The following is a 22,228-nucleotide window of genomic DNA, read 5'->3' on the forward strand; positions in this document are numbered from 1 at the left end:
TGATTTGATATTCTTAATGAAGTGTAAATGTGACAATTAGAAGGTATAATTTTTCCTCTACTTAGCGCGAAAAAAATAATAAAAATAAAATAAAATAAAATAAAATTTGAATAACAAAATATTATATTTATTTTGTCTCAAAATAAATATCTCTTTTGAAAAACTGTGACTCATATATTTGAATCACAATTTTTTAAAATAGACATTATTATAAGTCACAGTTATCTAAATAAAATATTTATTTTAGGACAGAACAAGGAGTAACAATTATAGAACACTAATCCATCAAATTGAAAACATCATATTTCAATGTAAATGCATTCGTAAAATGTACTCTAGAAACTTTCACCCATCACTAGTCAAAACCGTGACAGAAGTATAGAACTTCAATGTAACTGAAGTTTAATGTCATTTTGTTTTCTTTCTATTTATTCTTTCAACAATTTATTGTTATTTTGTTTTCATTCTATTTATTTTTTCATCAAACTCTATAAATATAAATTTGAATTTTTATTGTATTTTTCATTTAATGCCTTATTTTATACAGTCAGCTTCAAGGGATAAGCATTGCTTTATTACACAACTTATACTCGGCATTAAAAAACAGTATTAGTTAGGCATCCTGTACCATGGACCATACTTCAACAATAAAACGCGGTTATATGAAATTACAATTTACAACCCTTTACTAAAATTGTACTACAGAGTATAAAAATTCATCTAACCAAATTCCAAATGGATGGAAAGGAGAGCAAACAGAACAAGGGTATTATTGTAATTTCATGTGAAACCAATTGTAGTAATCTTACCGAACACTATGTAATGTATTGACATAATTTAATTACCAGAATATAATAATACATACATATATATATATATTTAATTATGTTACTTTAACCAATTTACATACCCCTAAGGGGGTACATTAAATGAGTTAGCAATTTATTGTACCACCCAAAATAGGGGAGAGAGAGAGATCTGACAAGGGTTCATTCACATCTGCTAGTAATTTAATACATGCACTCTTACCGTGTGACCCATTCACAAGACTGGCTCAGAAGCCAAGCCAAACGCACCTTTAAGCCAAGCCAAATACCAGTGGCTTATGCGGGCTAATTATGAAATTACATATAATCTTCTAAATATGGTAACAAAATACCAATAAATAAAGGCCAAAACAAGAGCAAGGTCTCAAAGAGCTAGACTCTCCCCGCACCCTGTTGACAGTCTGCCCTTCTGTTCTCTCTCTCCTGACCCTCATTTGTTTTCTATCATTCCTCTCTATGTTTATTTGGAAAAGCCCCAAAAGAAAGAACAGAGAAGAGAAGAGACCTCGTGGTGGAGTTGGTTCTTATATGTAATTCATCTTCTTCTCAGTCCTCTTCTTTTACCTGCTTCTGTTTCTATCATCAGATCTAGCAACAACCCACACTTTTTCGATTTTTCCTTGTACCCTTCTTATTCTCTGTTTCAGTAGAAGATATGAGTAAAGAAGAGTTCTTGAAGATCCAGGTATAAGTACACTCAATTCATTTGTTCATATATATGTTTATGTATACATTTGCGTATATATATATCTATATGTAGAAATTCATTGTGTGTTTACTTCTATTTTGTTTGCTTGTTTCAAGTTCTTTGCTTGTTTCAAACTCAAGATTGATTTTGACTGCTTTTGCTTTTTTATATTTCTTTCTTTCCTTACCATACATTTGCAATTAATTAGTAATTTAACTTGTATATCTCTAGCTTCTCTCTTGACAAGCATGGTATTTTATTTTTTATTTTTTCCTTATCTGAATGATGTTTTTTCTTTACACTGTGTTCTGTTCTTTGGTTTTACTTGTACATGCAGACATGTGTTCTGAAAGTGAATATTCACTGTGATGGGTGTAAGAGCAAAGTAAAGAAAATCTTGCACAAAATTGATGGTATTTGGTTTCATTTCAAGAACCCATCTTCTTTAATTTCCCTTTTCTTTCTTCTTCTGGTTGAAATTGGCTCTCTTAATCTGAAATTTTTTGGTTGTTTTGGTTTTGGGTATTTTTATTTATTTTTTCCTAGGGGTTTATAAAACACATATAGATTCAGAACAGGGGAAAGTGACAGTGTCAGGAAATGTAGCCCCTGCCACACTCATCAAGAAGCTTGCAAAGAGTGGTAAACATGCAGAGCTTTGGGGTGCTCCAAAACCCAACAACAATCAACAGAACCAACTCAATAACCAGTTCAAGAACATGCAGATTGACAATGGCAAAGGCGGGAACAACAAGGGCCAAAAGGGAGGAAACAATCAGCAGCAGCAGCAGCAGCAGCCTAAAGGAGGAGGTGGGCAACAACAGGGCCCAACCCAGCAGCAGCAGCAGCAGATGCTTCAGCAACTTCAGATGAAAGGGTTTCAAGATCTGAAGCTGCCCCCCCAATTTAAGGACCTTAATAAGATGCCCTTTAACAATCCCAACAAGGACCAGAAGGCTGTGAAGTTTGATGATGATGAATTTGATGACGACGATGACTATGATGATGATGACGATGACTATGATGATGATGATGAGTTTGATGATGAATTGGATGATACCCCTGTTCAGCCTCCTAACAAGATGAAACAACCACCACCCATGATGGGTAACGCTATTCCTCAAGGAATGCCTAAGATGCCTAATATGATGATGAATCAGCAACAAATACAGCAGCTAATGGCTGCCCAGGCCGCCAAGGCTGGAAATGCTGGTGGTAATCCTGGCGGAAATGGTGGTGGGAATGGTAAAAAGGGTGGTGGTGGTGGAAATATACCTGTTCAGATTAATGGAATGGGTGGTAACAGTGGTGGAAAGAAAGGAGGCGGCGGCGGCGGAGGCGGAGGCGGAGGCGGCGGTAATGGAAATCAAAATCAAGGTGGTGGTGCAGGCAAAAATGGTGGCAAGAATGGTGGGGGAGGTCCATCAGATGCTAAAAATAATGGTGGAGGTCAGAACAAGAATGGTAATGGTGGTGGTGGGGGTGCTAATGGGAACAACATGAATGGCGGTGGGGGCAAGAAAGGGGGTGGAATGAATGATGGTATGCTCAATATGAATCATAACATGATAGGTGGTATGAATCCTGGTGGTAATGGGGGTCAAGTGCCACCAATGGGTCAAATGAGCCAGATGGGTCATGTACCCATGGGCCAGATGGGTAATATTCCGGCAGTCCAAGGCCTTCCGGCCGCGGCAATGAATGGCGGTGGCGGCCCTTACTTCCAAGGAGCTGGACCTGAAATCATGGCTGGAAACCCCTACTACCAGCAACAACAAATGGCTGCCATGATGATGAATCAGCAAAGGGCAAATGGGAACGAAAGATTTCAACCGATGATGTATGCCCGGCCTCCTCCGGCCGTCAATTACATGCCTCCTTACCCGTACCCGCACCCACACCCGCCTCAGGCGGATCCGTACACCAACTTCTTTAGTGATGAAAACACTTCAAGTTGCCATGTGATGTGAACCTGCCGGAATATTCTGCCTTCTCGCGGTGTTGATGGCAGTGGCAGTGGTGGTTCTGGGTGTTGGGTTATAGTTTGAAGGAGTTGGGAAGTGTTGATCCATATAATCCATGGAAATGGAATTTTCATTTGTAGCTTTAATCTTTCTTTTCCCTTTTTTTTTTCTTTTTTTAATCCTTAAGTTAGGTTTTTATTTACCATATGAAGTATTTATAGATAATATATATTAAAGAAGATGAGATATGTAAGTGGGATGGTTGTGGGCTTTGAATGAGAGATGTTTATATGTGTTAATATGTGTTTGGGAGACACAAATAAATTGAACAGAGAGAATCGGGTTTAGCAAAAGGCCCATCTCTATGCCCATTTATATCTCAAGTACTCTTGGCCATTTTAATAATAACTTCATACTTATCTCTCTAATTATATTATACCATAACAATGTCCTTTTTTGTATGTTCCTCTTTCCACATTATTAAATTTCATTACATACATGTATAATGTGACTCAAATCATGGAGTTTAATGTGGTGGGGTCTACACCCATGAATTCAATGGAAGAGTTGGACCCACCACTTATGAATTATATATGATTCACCATCTATAAAAACTACTATATCTATCTATATACTATAACCTATATTTTATATAGATATACTATAGTAGTATTAATTATAGACTGGAAATGGAGCATTATTGGTTTCGAAGCTACATATAGTACTTGTGAACACACACAGTCACTCACTCACTCACTCACTCACCTAGTGTAGTAGAAGATCAATGGGTAAACTGTGAACTTGTTAAAGATAGAATGAAAGAGAACATGTTGACAAGGACAAGCTAACAACTTTATATTTCTAAAATCTAACGGCGTTGACACTTTGACACGAATTCTAAGCAATTGTCTAGTCTAATCAACAGAATGGGCATCAAAACAAAATAGGAGAGAGAAGGAGAGACCCCTCCATTCTGTATTGGATTTGTCAACCTGATGATGATCATGATTTTATATGTATATATACATATGGGCCCACCACATAAACACCACTTTCCATCTGTCTAATCTGACGGTGACAAATTCACTCCTTTGCTTTTCCAAAAGTACCTCTGTTTTTCCTTATTTTGAATTTCTAATGAAAAATGATAAAAATTTTGATCCATTTTTACTAACTGATTTGTCATATCGTTTGATATTCAGAAACTGCTTAGCATTTAGCAATTCTCCAACAAACAAAAAAACATTAAGGTGAATAAAAAAAAAATTCGAATAGAGGCCAATTTTTTTGTTTTTTTGATAGAGCCAAATTTAGATGGTGGCTAATAGATAGCACCAAAAATAAAAAAAGAATCCAATATTACATTGCTCAATTCTAAATAAGAAAACGTTTCTTCGCATTTGAATGTAATTTTATATTTATATATATATTGATTTTTCCTTTTTGTAAATTTCAATTACTTTTTTTTTTTTTTTCAGATTTGTCAATATTCTGCATAAATACCCTCAATATTTCATAATTTCACATGCCGGCTACTTGATAACGGTAACATATTATTTTATCATTTAGTTCATGAAATATTTGTTGTCATTTGGATCATTAAAGGGGTAAAGTTGATCTTTTATCAATTTTTAGCTGCTACCAACAACAAATTCAGGGCGGCAAACGAACTAAGTCGAGCAGAGCTTTAGGATGTTCGAGCTCGGGACGAGCTCAAAAATCTTCGCTCGGCTCATTTAATAAATTAAATTAAACTAATGGTCAAAATTTGTTCAGGCTCGTTCCCGGCTCAAGGTTGGGCTCGTTTGTTTATAACTCAACTCGGGCTCGTGACGAGCTTAAAAATCTCAATTCAGGGTTGGGCTTGTCACGGTATTAAAAAGCTCGGGCTCGACTCGTTTAGTAAATTAAATTAAACTAATGTTCGAAATTTGCTCAGTTAAACTAAATGATTACATTTTTATTTTATGCTTCCAAAAATTAAAAAATTCCAACAAAAAATAAAAACACAGATGTAAACAAATCCTTAACGAGTCCATTGTTCACTAACATAAACGAGCCAACACGAGCTCGTGTTTACAAGCCGAATCGAACATTGATCAGGTTTAGCTCGTTTAGTAAACGAGTTTATAAATTGAGCTCAAGTTCGGCTTATTTGCTTAACGAATGAGTTCGAGTGTGAGTCCTTAGCGAGTATAGCCCGGACTGCTTATGAACAGCTCGATTCATTTGCAGCTCTAACTTCAGGAGATAACAAAAATATAAAAGTACTATATGAAATATCGACAAAACTAAGTGAAATTTACTGTTTTTGTTTTTATGAAAAAAAAAAAAAAAAAGACACCTTGTAAATTGTACATTATTTAAAAAATTTTATTTAATTTTTAATTTTTATGATGTTGGTGTGAAGCAGTGGATAATAATTACTGTACTGGGATTGATTGGTAATGGGACTGGGTGTGTCCGGAGCTATGGTAATAAGTAGTGGATGGTTTTGACGGGCACGATTAGTCTTGTGATGTATTAGCTTTGCTTACGACAAGTTGCCTGTTTTCAGATCTACGGACCAACAGGTGCTGTGAGGTCATTTAATGGCATAGCTCGAGATCCAAAACTTGCTCCACCTGTTTGGTGGCGAAGATAGCCCTACTCCGCACATTTCTGTTCCGTGTTTGGTTTAACTAATCCAAACATGACCATAGTGGGTTATTAACTTATTACCTAGACTTTAAATGTTTGCTATTTTGGTGCTACATGAGTAGGGACACGTGTCTGATTGTCAATGGACAGATAAGAAGCACGGAGTAGGTGAAAGAAATGAATTTGGCCATGCATGGGAATAGGACATTAGGGATTGGGGCTGTTTGTTTGGATAGAAAGAAAATGACTCAGACCAAACAAAAATATCTCATTAAAATTTGGTTTTGCTTTAGGCATAATATAAGCAGGTTTTTGGGGGGGAAAAGCCAGGGTATTTGAGAGAAAGTGAAATGAGAGAGAGATGTAGTCCAATCATGACGGAGATGACAAAAGCTGGTTCTTTTCACTTTTCTTTTCTTTTCGGCGAGACCTTCAATTTTGACTCAGATTTAGGAGAGCAATTTTGAACATCACGTGGGACATCATAGGCCTTCTGTTGCAATTCTCATACTAATTTTATGAGATTTTGGTATAATTGTTGCATAAGTATTGTATAGTTGCGTAAGTGATATAAATGATTGTTATTGTAACATTTTTATATTTGTAATATAATTTGTTGAATAAATAGCATAAATACATAGTTTATAACACACGATAAAGTGGTACACGAGAGAATTTGATTTTTTATGAATTTAATTATATATTATTATTTTTAATTAATTTTGAATTCAAGACAATAAATGAAAAACAATCCTTGCAAATGGAAAAAGGAAAAAAAAAAAACAAAAAACAATAATTTGTTTGAATTATTGTGACATTTATATATAATAAGATTATGAAGGTTTAAATATCCTCCACTGTCAAATAAATTTATATTTTTCAGCTAATATTGTTCTTACAAAACAGTAACTTGGGAATTGGTATGTCAGTGACCCAAATGTGCGTGACTCACAAGTCAAACGTTTGAAGTTAAAGTGATAAAGTTTCAACTACATAACACAGGGTTGAATTTCTTAATTTGTATAAAGCTGAGTTAATGAGGTTGGACTTTGGCAGTCTCCTTTTATTTATTTATTTTTATTTTGAATAATTCGACTTTGATAGTCTTTCTCAGTTTCTCCTGTCTTGATGGTATTTGTGTCCCCACTTAAATTGTTCAACATTAGTATTATTTTCAAGATTCATAAATGGAGTTGCAACCTCAATGAGTGTTGTTACATATGGATTTAGTGTGTTGGAATGAAACTATTTTTTTGAATTTTATATATTTTAATTATGCCGTCTCAATTCAGTCACGTCATCATTTTATTCAATTTTATCACTTATAAGGTTTGTGATAAGTTTATAAAATATTCTTAAAATATACTTCGCTTAATACTTTTACCACCTTTTTTAAAAAAGTATGTAAAAAACACTTCTAATCTTTTCACATTGTGCAAAAAATACTCCTCAATTAGAAATCTAAAATAATTAGTGTTGTAATACTCTTTTTGTCTTTTTACTTTTTTGAAAATGTCCAGAGGTATATATGCTACCAATCTCATAATATACTAGTGTTATGTACATATTACTTTTTTTTTTTTTTTTTTTTTTGAAATTTTGAAAATTTGTAGAATAAGGATTTGAATTTTTTAAAATTTCAGTTTATTATTTTCTACTATATATATATTTTTATTAGTACCAAAATTGTTAAACAAATAAAAAAGAGGAAAAAGTACCAATATCACTGTGCACTAGTTTTTAATTTGGACCAATTTTTTTTTTTAATTTGCACTTTATTTTCATTTTTTTTTTCTATTTTAATCTTTACTTTTCTTATATATATATTTTTAATTTTCTATTTTTGTCTTTACTTGTCCATTACCGGCGTCCTCCAATAGTGTCCTTTTCGGTTATTTCACAAAATTTATCTTTATATATTTTATAAAATGGTTCAATGAGGGTAATATAGTCAACTTAGGGTTTAAATTTGTCAGATGTACTTATTTGCACCAAATTGAAACTTTAAAAGTGTTTTTTGTACTTGAGGGGTGTCCTCCAATAGTGTCTTTTACTATCATTTTACAAAATTATTTATTTTAATATTTTATAAAATAGTTCAGTAAAGGTTAGTCAACTTAGGATTTAAATTTGTTAGAGGGACCTATTTACACTAAATTAAATTTTTAAGGGTGTTTTTTTGTACATGAGGGGTGTGGTATAGGCTCACGTTTGGTGTGCAAGAATGGAATAGAATGCAGCTCGGAATAAAATGAGAATGAGAATTGAATGTAATAAGAATATTATTTCATTGTTTGGTGTGACGTGGTGAATTGTTATGGAATGAAATGATTATTACCATTCTATTGTTTGGTTGACCATCATTAAATATAGAATGAAATAATTTTCTTTAAAAATACCCTTTTCATTGGCTTATATTACATTTTAATAAAATCAATTTAATTAATATTTTGACGCTAATTATGGATTGTTATAAGATGCCCAACCATTGAAAAAAATAAAGAAAAACCTTAAAATAAAATAAAATATTATTTTTGACTCCAGATGATTGTTAATTTTTATTTTATATTATCTTTGCTCCATATATAAATGATCGAAAAGAGAAAGATGGAGAAATCACACAAACATTTCAACACAAAGATAAAAAAGTAAAAAAAAATAAAAAAAATAATAATAAAGTGATATACACAGAAGATAAAGAGATTAATACCTGCAATTTGGTTGAAAATCCTGTAACTTTTTGTCAATGGCAACCCTCGGTATATTTAGAAGAGAGGAAAGGTGAAAGACTTTTACCACGTCTAATAAAGAAGTTGAAAAATGGAATGTGAAACATTTTTTTGTTTATACGAAATTCCATTCAAATAGAATGATTATTTCATTTCATTCCTGCACACCAAATGAATGAATGATTGGAACTTAAAATGGATATTCCATTCAATTCTATTCTTGCACACTAATTTGTAAAAGATGATCTATTTTTTGGTTTCATTAAAATAATAAATAATATTGAAGTTATTCAAAAAGTACTGACGCAGTATGTGATGCTAGACAAAAGTAGTTAATGGAGGAAACTAAAAAAAAAATGATTTTATTTTCTTGTTTGACAAAAACATACTATTTGAGGTTAAATCTTAAAAATGATTTTGGGATGATAAGACATGCATGCAGTGTTTGGTATTTTGTCACGTTGAATAGTAGGATGAAATAACAATTACTTTTTCATTTATCAGAAAAAGGCATCAATAAATTAATAAATGTCACTTGTGTCAACCTCAACCCCTAGAATTTTTTGTGAATTTCCATACAATAATATCTTCAAATATCTACATACTAAAAATTGATTTGAACCGGCTTATAACATCACCAAGACGTCTCTTGGAACACTCAGTATATGTGTTTCTATACGTCATAATATGATGATTCTGTATGAAATCACTTTAGGGAGGCAACCAATTATTTTCTCCCCTTTGTTTGATAATACTTGTAGGAAAAAAATAAAAAAATAAAAACATTTAAAATTTTTATTTTAAAATACGACATGAATGTGGTGCTTGCAATTTTATCATGTCAAGGCTGATGATTATTTTTTTTCGTTTATAAAAAAGTACTCCATCATTCAATTAATAAATATTATACGGTTCTAAATTATATAACCTATTCTTTTGGGAAAATAATTTAAAGGCGAATTTGTTTGGGCATCTAGACCTTAATTAATTGTAGGTTCAGGGCTAACTTAGAGGTAGGCTTTTAATTCGTGTTCGAAACTACCAGCATAATTTATTCTTCTCCTTTAACATCTAACTCTCTAGCCCCACTAACCATTACCAAAAAATATATATATAATAATAATAAATAACTTTGTCTTATAATTTATATGTTATAGGCAGTATAATAACGCGCGCGTGCACACACACATATATATAGTTAGAGAAATAAAGATCAAAGAGTAATATATATTCTCATTGATTTTCAATACTTCTTATGGTAATTCCCAGATTAGTAGTAGATACATGCTATTTATAGGTTTCAAAATGAAGCTTCCAATATAAGCCATAAGTGTGATCTTGCTCCCCAAGCCAAAGGTGTCCTCATGGATGGCATAATCCATTGCGGATCCCACACAAACATAGATATATATAACACTCACCATTAGGATCCACAACATTACACTAAAAATATGCCTCGTATAAAATCTGAACGAAGGAAAAAGAGTACAGTATCCCAATACCTCTTCATTCAATTGCTCCGCTTCATTGTTGCATTAGTTCAAACCTGAAGATTCTTTAGTTGACGCATTCCAATGTTATGCACCAGTTTCTTGAATGTTGTAATTAGAAGCGTTTTAGTGAATAGATCTGCTAAATTTTCACATAAACATATCTTTTGAATATTAATATCACCCTTTTCTGACGTTCATGTGCATAAAAGAATTTTGGTGAAATGTGCTTGGTCCCGTCACTTTTAACCTTATTTCATCTGTGCAATGCATGCTACATTATTTTCATATAATACTGTTGGGCTATCTTTTATTGATGAAAGACTACATGTTGTTCGAATATGTTGGATCATTGATCTTAACCAAATGCATTCCCTGTTTGCCTCATGAATTGTGAGTATCTCAGAATGATTTGAAGAAGTTGCAATCATTATCTGTTTTATAGATCGCCATGATATAGCAGTGCCGCCACAGGTAAATACATATCATGTTTGTGAATAAACTTTATGTGGGTCAGAGAGATAGCTGGCATCTACATATCCAATTAATTGAGAATTTGGTGTTTTTGAATAAAACAATCTTATATCAATTGTGCCACGAAGATATCGCAATATGTGTTTGATTCTATTCCAATGTCTGCGGGTTGGTGCAGAATTATACCTTGCTAATAAATTGACTGGAAAAATTATGTCAGGTCTTGTGCAATTTGCAAGATACAAAAGAGCACCAATCGCACTAAGATAGGGCACTTTAAGACCAAGGAGTTCTTCATCATCCTCTCGAGGACGAAAATGATCTTTCTTGATGTCAAGTAATCGAACAACTAATGGAAAGCTCAATGGATGGGCTTTATCCATATAAAAATGTTTCAAAACTTTTTCTGTATATATTGATTGATGGATGAAAATACCGCTCGAAAAATGTTCAATTTGCAGTCCAAGGCAGAATTTTGTCTTTTTGAGATCTTTTATTTCGAATTCCTTCTTTAAATAAGTGACCGTCTTTTCGATCTCGTCTAATGTTCCCACAAGATTCAGATCATCAACATATACTGCAACAATAACAAAACCATATTCTGATTTGCTAATAAAAATGCACGGACAAAGATGATTGTTCAAATACCCTTCTTTGAGTAAGTAATTGCTAAGTCGATTGTACCACATTCATCTAGATTGCTTCAATCCATATAAGGATCGTTGCAATTTTATCGAGTACATACTATGTGGCTTTATTTTAGGCATTTTAAATCCTTCTGGGATTTTCATATAAATATCACTATCTAGTGATCCATATAAATATGTTGTAACCACGTACATTAGATGCATATGCAATCTTTCTGTGACTGCCAAATGTATTATGAATCTAAATGTGGGTGCATCGATCACAGGGGAATATGTTTCTTCATAATCAATATCAGGTCTTTGTAAGAAACCTTGAGCTACCAGTCGGGCTTTGTATCTTGTGATTTCATTTTTCTCATTACACTTTCATATAAATACCCATTTGTACCCAACAAGATTAACACCCTTAAGTGTTTGGACTACAGGTCCAAATACTTCACGTTTACTAATGAATTTAGCTCTGCTTGTATCGTTTCTTTCCATTTTAGCTAATCATTTCTTCGTCGACATTATTTGACATTTTGAGGTTTCGGATCCTCATTATCAATATCAATAGTAACAACATATGAGAATATGTTGTCGATAATAATTTTATTTATATTCCATCTTATTCCATAATTTAGTGAGATCTCATCATTTTCAGGTACCTTTGCCTCATCAAGGGTCATATCATCATTTGTTGCATTTGTATCATCAATATTTATTATTTTATCATTTTTAGGTGCCTGGGCCATATTAAGAGCCTCTGCCTTATCAAAGGCTATTATCTCAGATTGATCAATAATATCTGTTACTCTTTTTGTGGCCTCTTCAGGAGTGCTAATTTTTCTTTTGTGGCCTCTTCAGGAGTGCTAATAATATCTGATTTCCTCTTACGAGGAGCAGTATTTTTTGCACCGACTGGTCTGCCACGTTTCAGGCGTGTTTTAGATGCATTTGTTGCATTACTGATAGAAGGTCCCTTCGGGACAGCAATTCGTGATGGAATATTTGCAGCTGGTATATGTGATTTTATTACTTTCTTTATATCAGTAAATGCATCAAGTAATTGATTTGCAACATTTTGCAAGTGAATGATCCTCTTAACTTCTCGTTCACATTGATTTATGCGAGGATCAAAATGAGACAATTCCAGTGCATTCCAAGTAATATCACGTTACTGCTATGCCCTTTCTCCCCCTAATGGTGGGAAAACAGCTTCATCAAAATGACAGTCAGCAAATCGTGCTTTAAAGATATCACCTGTCAGGGGTTCAAGAAATCTAATAATAGATAGAGAATCAAAACCAATATAAATTCTAAGTCTACGTTGATGACTTATTTTAGTGCATTGGGGTGGTACAATTGGAACATATACATCACAACCAAAAACTCGTATATAAGAGATATTTGGTTGTTGACCAAAAACAAGTTATAATGATGAGTACTTATAATAAGCAGTTGGTCATATACGAACTAATGATGCAACATGTAATATAGCATGTCCTCAGACAGAAACAGGTAATTTTATTCACATAAGCAAAGAACAACTAATTAACTGAAGTCTTTTAATAAAAGATTCGGCTATACCATTTTGAGTATAAGTGTGTGCAACAGGATGTTCAATATTAATTCCAACTGACATGCAATAGTCATCAAAAGTTTGAGAAGAAAATTTAGCGGTATTATCAAGACAGATTGTTTTAATTGGGTAATCAAGAAAGTGTGCATGTAATTTAATAATTTGAGCAAGAAGTCTAGCAAATGAAACATTATGAGTAGAAAGCAGACAAACATGTGAACATCGTGTTGAGGCATCAATTAAGACCATAAAATAGCGAAATGGTCCACAAGGTGGATGAATTGGTCCACATATATCCCCGTGAATTCGTTGTAAAAATGGAAGAGATTCAACAATGATTTTTGAAGGGGATGGTCTAATAATCAACTTACCTTGTGAGCAGGCGGTGCATAAATGATTATTTGGTAAGATGATTTTTTGATCCTTTAGTGGGTGTCCATGTGAATTTTCAATAATTCGACGCATCATTATACTCTTCGGGTGACCAAGTCGATCATGTCAAAGCATAAAAAGTTTTGGATCAAAAGATTTTTTATGTATCACAGTATTTGACTCAATTGTCTTAATGGTTGTATAGTATAACCCAGAAGAGAAAATAGGGAGTCTTTCTAATATCAGCTTCTTGCATGAGATAATGGAAGTAATGTAGAGATATTCCACATTTCTTTCATTTGCGGTCTCAATATGATACCCATTACAACGCAAGTCTTTAAACAGATTTTTTCGAGATCTTGTAGAATATAAGGCATCATTGATTTGTAATCTTGTTCCACGAAATAAAATGATGTTGGCTCGTCCGGAGCCTTCAATCAAGTTGGTGGGACCTGATATTGTATTAACATTAGCGTCTATCAAAGTTAGGTGAGAAAAATATTTTTGATCTCAAAGGATTGTGTGTATCGTTCCACTATTTGCAAGACATATATCTTCACCATTTATTTTGGAACCAGTCAGATCCATTTCTATTCATGCAAATTTCTTTATTAGAAAAGAAATATTTACAATAAAAGAAACTTTAATACAAACTAGAAAATAAAAACTTTAATACAAGGAAAATAAAAACTTGATGAAAAAACATAATAGAAAAAATATGAAATAAAAATAGGATTAATTGGTGTGAAAATTTCCATCACCAATCAGGTGGTCTATTTTTCCATCACGGTTCTCAAAAAAATATGATACATCTAGATTTGTGATGTCAACTGGCTCATTATGATCAATGAAATTCATTTCTTTCCGTTTTCCCTTTTATTTCATTGAGGCTTAGAAAAGTTCAGCCAGATGCTTAAATGGACAAATGCTTTGCCAATACCCTGTCATTCCACACCGTTAACAAGTATTATCATGTGCCTTGGGAGGTTGAGCCACATCCTTCCCTTTTACTTGTTTCATTTCAATATAATCTGTCCTTTGGGGATATGGTGTGGATCTCTGATTGCGAAAATTTGAGGATTGATATCCTTCACGGTAATATGAGTGATTTTTACCACGACCATATTCATTATTATGGTAGTTATTTTTACCACGGCTATATTCATTCTTATAGCCATTTCTACCACCATGACCACGTCCACGAGATGAGGTAACATATGTTTCAGGGATCGGTGTCGATCCAGTTGGACGAGACTGGTGGTTTCTTAACAAAAGCTCGTTATTTTTGTTCTGCCACAAGTAAACATGATATCAGCTCTGAATATTTTTCAAATCTACGCTCTGAATATTGTTGTTATAAGAGTACATTCGAGGCGTGAATATTGTTGTTATAAGAGTACATTCGTGGCGTGAAATGTGGTGAATGTTTTTTCCAACAAAAGTTCATCAGTGATGGTATCACCACACAATTTCAGTGTAGAGCTGATTTTAAATAGGGCAGAGTTGTATTCAGTTATAGTTTTAAAATCTTGCAACCGCAGTTGTTGCCAATCAGTCCGAGCCTTTGGGAGGATAACTGTTTTTTGATGATCATATCTTTCTTTCAAATTTTTTCACAAACTCAGTAGATCTCTTTCAGTGAAGTATTTAGTTTTTAGCTCATCACTAATTTAGCGCCGAAGGAAAATCATGACCTTCGCTTTATCTTGTAATGATGTATCATTCTTTTCTTTAATTGTGTTTCTGAGGCCCATGGCATCTAAATGGATCTGAGCATCCAGAATCCAAGATAAATAATTTTTGCCAGAAATGTCCAAGGCCCCGAATTCCAGCTTTGCCAAGTTTGACATTTTCGGAATAACTAAATGTGACAACAAGATAAAAATACAATTTAGCATAGTATATAAATAAATAAAATGGTATTAAGTGAAACATTAACATAATATGAACCATTTAAACAACAAAGGCGTTAAAACCAGCCATAATGAATAAATTATTAAACAATAAAGGCGGTAAAATCGGCCATAAATCATTAAACAATAAAAGCGGTAAAATCGACCATAATTAGTAGATAATAGAGGAGGTAGAACCGACCATCATTAAATAATAAAGGCGGTAGAACCGACTATAGTTAGTAGATAATAAAGGCGGTAAAACCGACCATAATTAGTAGATAATAAATGCGGTAGAACCGACCATAGTTAGTAGATCATTAAATAATAAAAGCGGTAGAACCGACCATAGTGTGAGCACATATATCACTTCTGTGAACAAATTTATTTCATGAAAAATAATCAATAATTAAAATCTTCTTACCCTTTGGAGTCAGAAATACAATTTTCTTCGATAAAGTAAACAAACTCAACAATCTATCAAAACTAATATCACAAATGAGATATATAGTTGAGATAGAAAGATGGAGAGAAAGCTTCTTCTTCAAATCTCAGATGGCTAAAGCTCGTGCTGATAACGTCTTATAATTTATATGTTATAGGTAGTATAATAACATACACACACGCACACATATATATATATAGTGAGAGAAATAGAGATCAAAGTGTAATATATATTCTCAATTATTTTCAGTGCTTCTTATGGTTGTTCCCAGATCAGCAGTAGATATATGCTATTTATAGGCTTCAAAATGAAGCTTCCAATATAAGCCATAAGTGTGATCTTGCTCCCCAAGCCAAAACTGTCCTCATGGATGACATAATCCATTGTGGATCCCACACAAACCTAGATATATATAACACTTTGACAATTATGTCAAACTAGTCATGTATTTGTTCTTTTGTTAAGCTAGACTACTCTTCTGTCTCCAAAAAAAAAAAAAAAAAAAAAAAAAAAAAAAAAAAAAAAAAAAAAAATCCTTTTGTGAATCTAACTATTTAAGAGTTTAGTTTTTAAAGTCTTTTAATAATAGTGGTAAGGAATAGATTTTCAAATATCCCTTTTATAGTGAGTCTACATGATGTTTTATTTTGGGAGTGTTGATATTGGCGTTCCACAATTATCCTCTAGCACTCCATCCTCTTTATCTTTTAAAATAAAATTACAAAAGAATCCCTACATCGCACTAAGTTTAGTTGTTATATTTTAAATATAATAATTGCCTTTTGCAAGTGTCAATCACCAATAACTGACGTGGCATGTTGAAAAGTTAACACAACTTCTTAACTAAGACTTGAGGCCCAAACCCTCGAGCACCCCAAACCCCTTCGAGCCTTACAACGCATTAAGGCATTAGGCCCCATGGAGTTTGCCTTTAAACTGCTACATTTTCAAAAGTTCAAACATGGCATGAAACGAATGTAGCGCATTCTTAGCTATGTGGAACCTCACTATGAGAAACTTGGAAGGATCTTGGATTGGTGGATGAGAAATAAAGATTCTAGCGAGGCCCGATCAACGAGATGATGGAAATATATACATTGTGACAGCAAACCTTAAAATCACATTTAATACTCTGACAGACCTGGCCAACTGCAGTCAAGTAAGAACAAAGAGAATTTAATGCCCTAAATAAGGGAGACGCAACGTAGTGCATGGCTCGATAAGAGGATTTGACCTCGTAGGCACCTAGGACTATCATAACTACCCATGTGGTCATAGTTAGGGGCAAGACGCACAAACGAATTGCTGGTTAATAACCATCATGTTTCGTGGTCTATAAAAAGCACTACTGCAAGAAAGAACAACAGGCTAGAAAAGGATTGTCATCAGAGATGTATATTTTCCCTACTTCCATCTTAGTCTCGTAAGATTGGTCTTATTCTCCTCATTCATCAAACACCTTCTCTATTTCCTTCATATTTGTACTTTAGGTATCACCTGTATTTATTTTATTTCATGTTAATCTCTGTTACGAAAATGAACCCCTACACCTTCCATATAAAAACATGATTCAATCAAATTCTTTTTACCCTTTCCAAAAAAATTTAAAGTTGGTTTACTCCCCCCATCTCCCATATGTGTGACTATTTTACAATTCTGTGACTCCTTTACAATTCTAACCTTTCTAATTCATTAATGTTTTCTCTCAGGTTTTCTTTTAGATTAAAATTTGATGAAGCTAAGTATGTTTCGATTGTCATGACTATATATATATATATATAAAGGATGGAATGTATAATAGTTAGTTTTTAAATTGTTGACAATAAAATAGTTTTGAAATTTTTGCTGAAAGGACTTTCGCTCAAATAAAATAACATATAGAATTTTGAGTTGTTAATCAAATCGTTTGTTATGTAACATGTCAATTTTGTGTGTTTATGAATTCATAAATAAGTAGTTATAAATTGACGAGGGTAAAATAATTTGAAATTCACCAACTAAGATAATCACGGAGTCAATTTTTCAAATCCTAGAATGCAGGAGGTACGTATGGCGACGACTCTGTCATTCAGTTGCTGAATGAGGATCACGATCCATCTAATTCCAATATTCTTGATCGACATTTGTGTAACCAACCTGATCCTAAGGACAACAATTAATGAGGTATGAAAAAAAACTCATGAACATTTAGTACAAAATTGACTTTTCTGTTGTATGATTCTAAGTACTGACTTAATTATCGGAGGGTATTCGGCTGGCACCCTACTGGTGCCATCCGAGGTGACATAATCTCCATTATTTTTCAAGTAAACGCCGTCATTATAGATCACGAGAATTTTTGCATCAACATAAATTATCAAGAATTTTTTTTCATATAATTCATGTTCTTTTTTTAACTCCAATATTTTAATCTATATTTGTTTTATACTTCGAGTTTTATTTATTTATCTATTTATTTTTTTTAGCAATTTTTCTTTATTTCTATTTGGTCGTTTCTTTTTATGTTGGTGTTATTGCAACAATCATTACTGTTGTATTTTGTTTATTTTAGACTTTGGAAATGTGTGTTTGTGCTGGGTGTAGTTGGGTTTTTTTTTTTTTACATTCTTCTCATCAATCGAATAAAAAAAATATAAAAATCAAGTTCCGTTCAATCAACCTGATTCTCCTCTCTCAATCGCCATGACAATATCGATAATCTTAACATCGCGATGCTCCATCAATAAAAATGTTTTCAAACCACAAGAAGTAATAAGTTAAAAGAGCTCTAGAATTCTAAAACCACCTATATTGCGACCTTCCACCGACTGATTATTACATCGCACCAATAATTTTGTAGTATATCTATCAATCAAGTATAGAACATTCGTAAACTATGATATATAAACACAAATTTTATCATCTTCTGCCCTATATATATATATATATATATATATATATATATCAATCAAGTATAGAACATTCGCAAACTATGTTATATAAACATAATTTTTATACACTATTCTGCCCTATACTATATATGTGTAGGACATTGTACCAAATAAAAAGTAGATACTTAAATAAATCTTTAAATTATTTAATTATAAAAATTCTATACAAATCCAGTCAATTTGTATACAATATCCAACTCCGTTTAGTATAACATTCGAATCCTTCCACATTTAGCCGAGAATCCTCGTCTTTCATTTCCTTTTAAATTTTCTCATCCCGTCTAACTCAATTATTTCTCTTTAAAAATAATTTTTATTGTTCTCTTACATTATTAATTAAAGAAAATGTAATATTAAAAGCAACAGGAGAAATCAACAATAAAAAATAATTATTATATCTGATAATTTTTTTTAATTAATATATTAAAAATTACGGAGGTATTATGATAATTTTAAAGCATAATCGGTGCGGAGAAAGACCGGTTATCTTTTCCCTTACTTAAAGGGATTTTTTTGTACACTCACACCATATTTGCCTTAAATCCATTACAAATTTTAAAAAAACAAACGGAGTTTAATAAAAGAGATTGTTTACGGTCTTTAAAAATATTTTATTTTTAAATGAAGGAAAAAAATGAGCCAATTGAGTTTCACAACTAGTAAAGCTCTTTAACTAAGAATTACAATTTAGTAGTATTTTTTTTTGACCTTTTTTTAAAAAATGATAAAAAATTTAAATAGAGCAAATGCATGTGCGTCGGTTTGTGAATGTCTTTCTAAAAGTAAAAAAATAAAAAATTAAATACTAATACGGAGTAATAAAAAGTACATAGATATTTAATAAATTGAACATTCTAATAAATCCAAAGTGTTCAATGGTCGAGATAGGGCGGGGTCCACTTGTTTCTCTGTTTGGTCACACCACTCTCCACGGCTCAGCTTAGAAAAACAATCCCATTTGATTGGGTCCCACCAAATGTCCCCAAAAAGAACAAATTGGGGAAATTTAATTACGAGAACACCCCTAACGGAAGCAACAAACGGCGTTGAAAGCGAAGAGCAAGAAAACAAAAAAGTCTTGTAGTTTCGTACCATCGAACGATTAAAACAATGGTGCCAGCAGCCATCGAACGGCGGAAAGTAGTCGATTCTTTTTCTGTTCACACCCGCACGCTGTCAACGTACGTACCCTCGATGCTCACGAAAGCTGAATTACTGAATTATCCTTACTGAGTTGAAATGAACCATGCTTCTTAAACATAAACCAAGTACATCTACGGAGCCTATGCATCATTTAGGCTCCATATATTTGGATATAATTTTTTTATCTTTCTCAGATGTGATTGTTGTATAATATTTACAAAAAAAAATATTTTTTTATTAAATTTTAACAAGTTAGGTTATACAACTTGCTCAATGAATATGACTTTAGCTTCTATCCACGCCTTTACTTAATACCAAAAAGTAAAAATAAAAAATATATTTTATCTAAATAAAATTTTCTAAAAAAAATATTTTACCTAAAAACAGACAACCCTTAAAGTCAAATTTCTTCTGAATTGAATTTGGTAAGTGGAACAACTTTAATTTGCTTTGATCGTAAGGAAGTACTTTTTTATAAATTAAATATACAATGCAATTAAGTCTTGATGCTTAAATTAAGTGAAATTTTAAGCATTCAAGTTTGTTTTATGTAGAGATTGTTCTTTAAAATAAGTTTGAACTTGAGATTGAGATAAAAAAAATTGATGAAAAATAGGTATTAGTCTAGGAATTTAAAGTCCTTGAGTAGGCTTTTTTGACTGTTTTATATGTAATTTAAAAAACAAAAAAAAAAAAAGTCTTATGTATTCTGTAAGGAATCATTACTCCTATAGTATTGATTTTAATAATGTAGAATTTAGCATGCTCGCTAATGATTTTAATAACACAATTTCAGCGCATAAAGTGAATACAATTATAACTTTTAGCATTATTTTGTATAAAGGGATTGAATATTCTCACAAACAAACAACTTAATCTTTGTACTTACAGTTGGAATTAATAGATAGATAGTAGAGCAACGGCCTCTTAACTTTAATCATTTTATTTTGAAAAATGTTGGTTACCTTGCAATCTTACTGCAATTACGATTTTGTGTCATTTGTGATTTAGAGAGGAAAAGGAAAAGAAGAAGAGAAAGGAAAATAAAGGAGTAATATTCCCTACATTTGCTTTCATGCTTACACGTGTAGTTTCTAAGAATAATTTTTTATTTTTTGAGAACGAAATATCTAAAAAATTGAACAAAAAAAATCTATTTGATTGATAATTTCTGTAAACTTAATTAAGAAAATATATAATTTTGGAGAATTATGTATTATTAAATTTGATGAGGAAATTTATTCTGTGTTTGACTGATTACGTTGACTAGACCAAAATAATTATTTATCCGTTTTAATTCATAAGAATATCATCCACGCTTGAAACGTATCTTAATATCTGAAAGTTGGATAGAGTGGCTCTCACGTAAGGATTATAGTGCTCCTAATTATAGAGATGGTGACGACCACATCAGGTTGTTGACAGGTAAAGGACATCGCCCTATTTAAAGAGTTGTTAGATGACATAAGGTTCATCTTTTTTACCTCTATCTTCGCAACCGACTCAAATCCCGCTGACAACAATAAATAGGAGATCGGTCAGTAATTGAGGTTTGACAAAATTTTTTGCAATTCATCGAGTATAATACCCTGCAACTCTCTCTAGTGATTGACTTAACAGTCGAAGTGGTTTTGACCGGCACTCCACCGGTGCCATCTGTAGTGACGTCATTCTATTGTCTTGCAGAGTTACAGAAAACATACATCATCGTTTCAGGTTGTACGAATTTTGGCATCAACTTTATTCTCTAAAAATAGTTTCAGAATTTTTTAGAACTATTTTAAAAAAATTGAATCATGCATGCCCTTAATTTCTCTTATATATTTTCCTATTTGTTTTCCATATTAAATTAAAGAAATAAAATAGTACTGTAAGATTTATCTACCGAAAATATGACCTTTACATAAGTTTCATATAATTAATCTCTTCACGGCTCTAAAACCGACCTTTAGTGATAGCCAACCATGTTGAAAAGTAACAAACTCTGCTATTGTATCAACCCTAGTGCGTCTTCCACCATCCTAACACATACAAAGGTCTACAATGAAGCTCGTACGTTGCTGCCATGTTAGAGAAAGTGATGAACAACAGTCATGACACATGAGCACTACATTTCAACAGCTTCATGGGGTGTTTGGTGGCAAGCAATAAAATCTTTATATAGATAAAATCATAATCACATATTGTGACCATATAGATCAAACTTCTACGATACTGTGCATCTTATTTATTTTGTTTTTCTCCTGATCCCATCCACCTAATAGAATGTTCATCTATGTGATAGAACTTCTAGATGGTGGAATATTAATTGATAAGCTGGGATCCTCTGCTCTGCTGTTATAGTACATTGTTGTAACAGTAGGGACAATTATGATCATCTACGCGTATAAATTGTCAAACGTGTAAATGATCTGATTGTCCACCAT

General features: G+C 32.5%; 1 protein-coding gene across 1 annotated transcript; it reads left to right on the top strand.

The window, feature by feature from the left end:
- Positions 1-1,174: 1,174 nt before the first annotated feature.
- On the top strand, positions 1,175-3,926 carry LOC132275167 (heavy metal-associated isoprenylated plant protein 33). The gene is made up of 3 exons (XM_059776580.1): positions 1,175-1,512; positions 1,853-1,928; positions 2,062-3,926. Exons 1-3 carry the CDS (start codon positions 1,483-1,485, stop codon positions 3,483-3,485), a joined length of 1,530 nt encoding a protein of 509 aa, XP_059632563.1. The 5' UTR covers positions 1,175-1,482; the 3' UTR covers positions 3,486-3,926.
- The last annotated feature ends 18,302 nt before the right edge of the window (positions 3,927-22,228 follow it).

This window comes from Cornus florida, unplaced genomic scaffold (assembly GCF_030987335.1).
Source record: "Cornus florida cultivar Cherokee Brave unplaced genomic scaffold, ASM3098733v1 CherokeeBrave_3.0.0_Hap2_Chr09, whole genome shotgun sequence".
Classification (NCBI taxonomy): Eukaryota; Viridiplantae; Streptophyta; class Magnoliopsida; order Cornales; family Cornaceae; genus Cornus; species Cornus florida.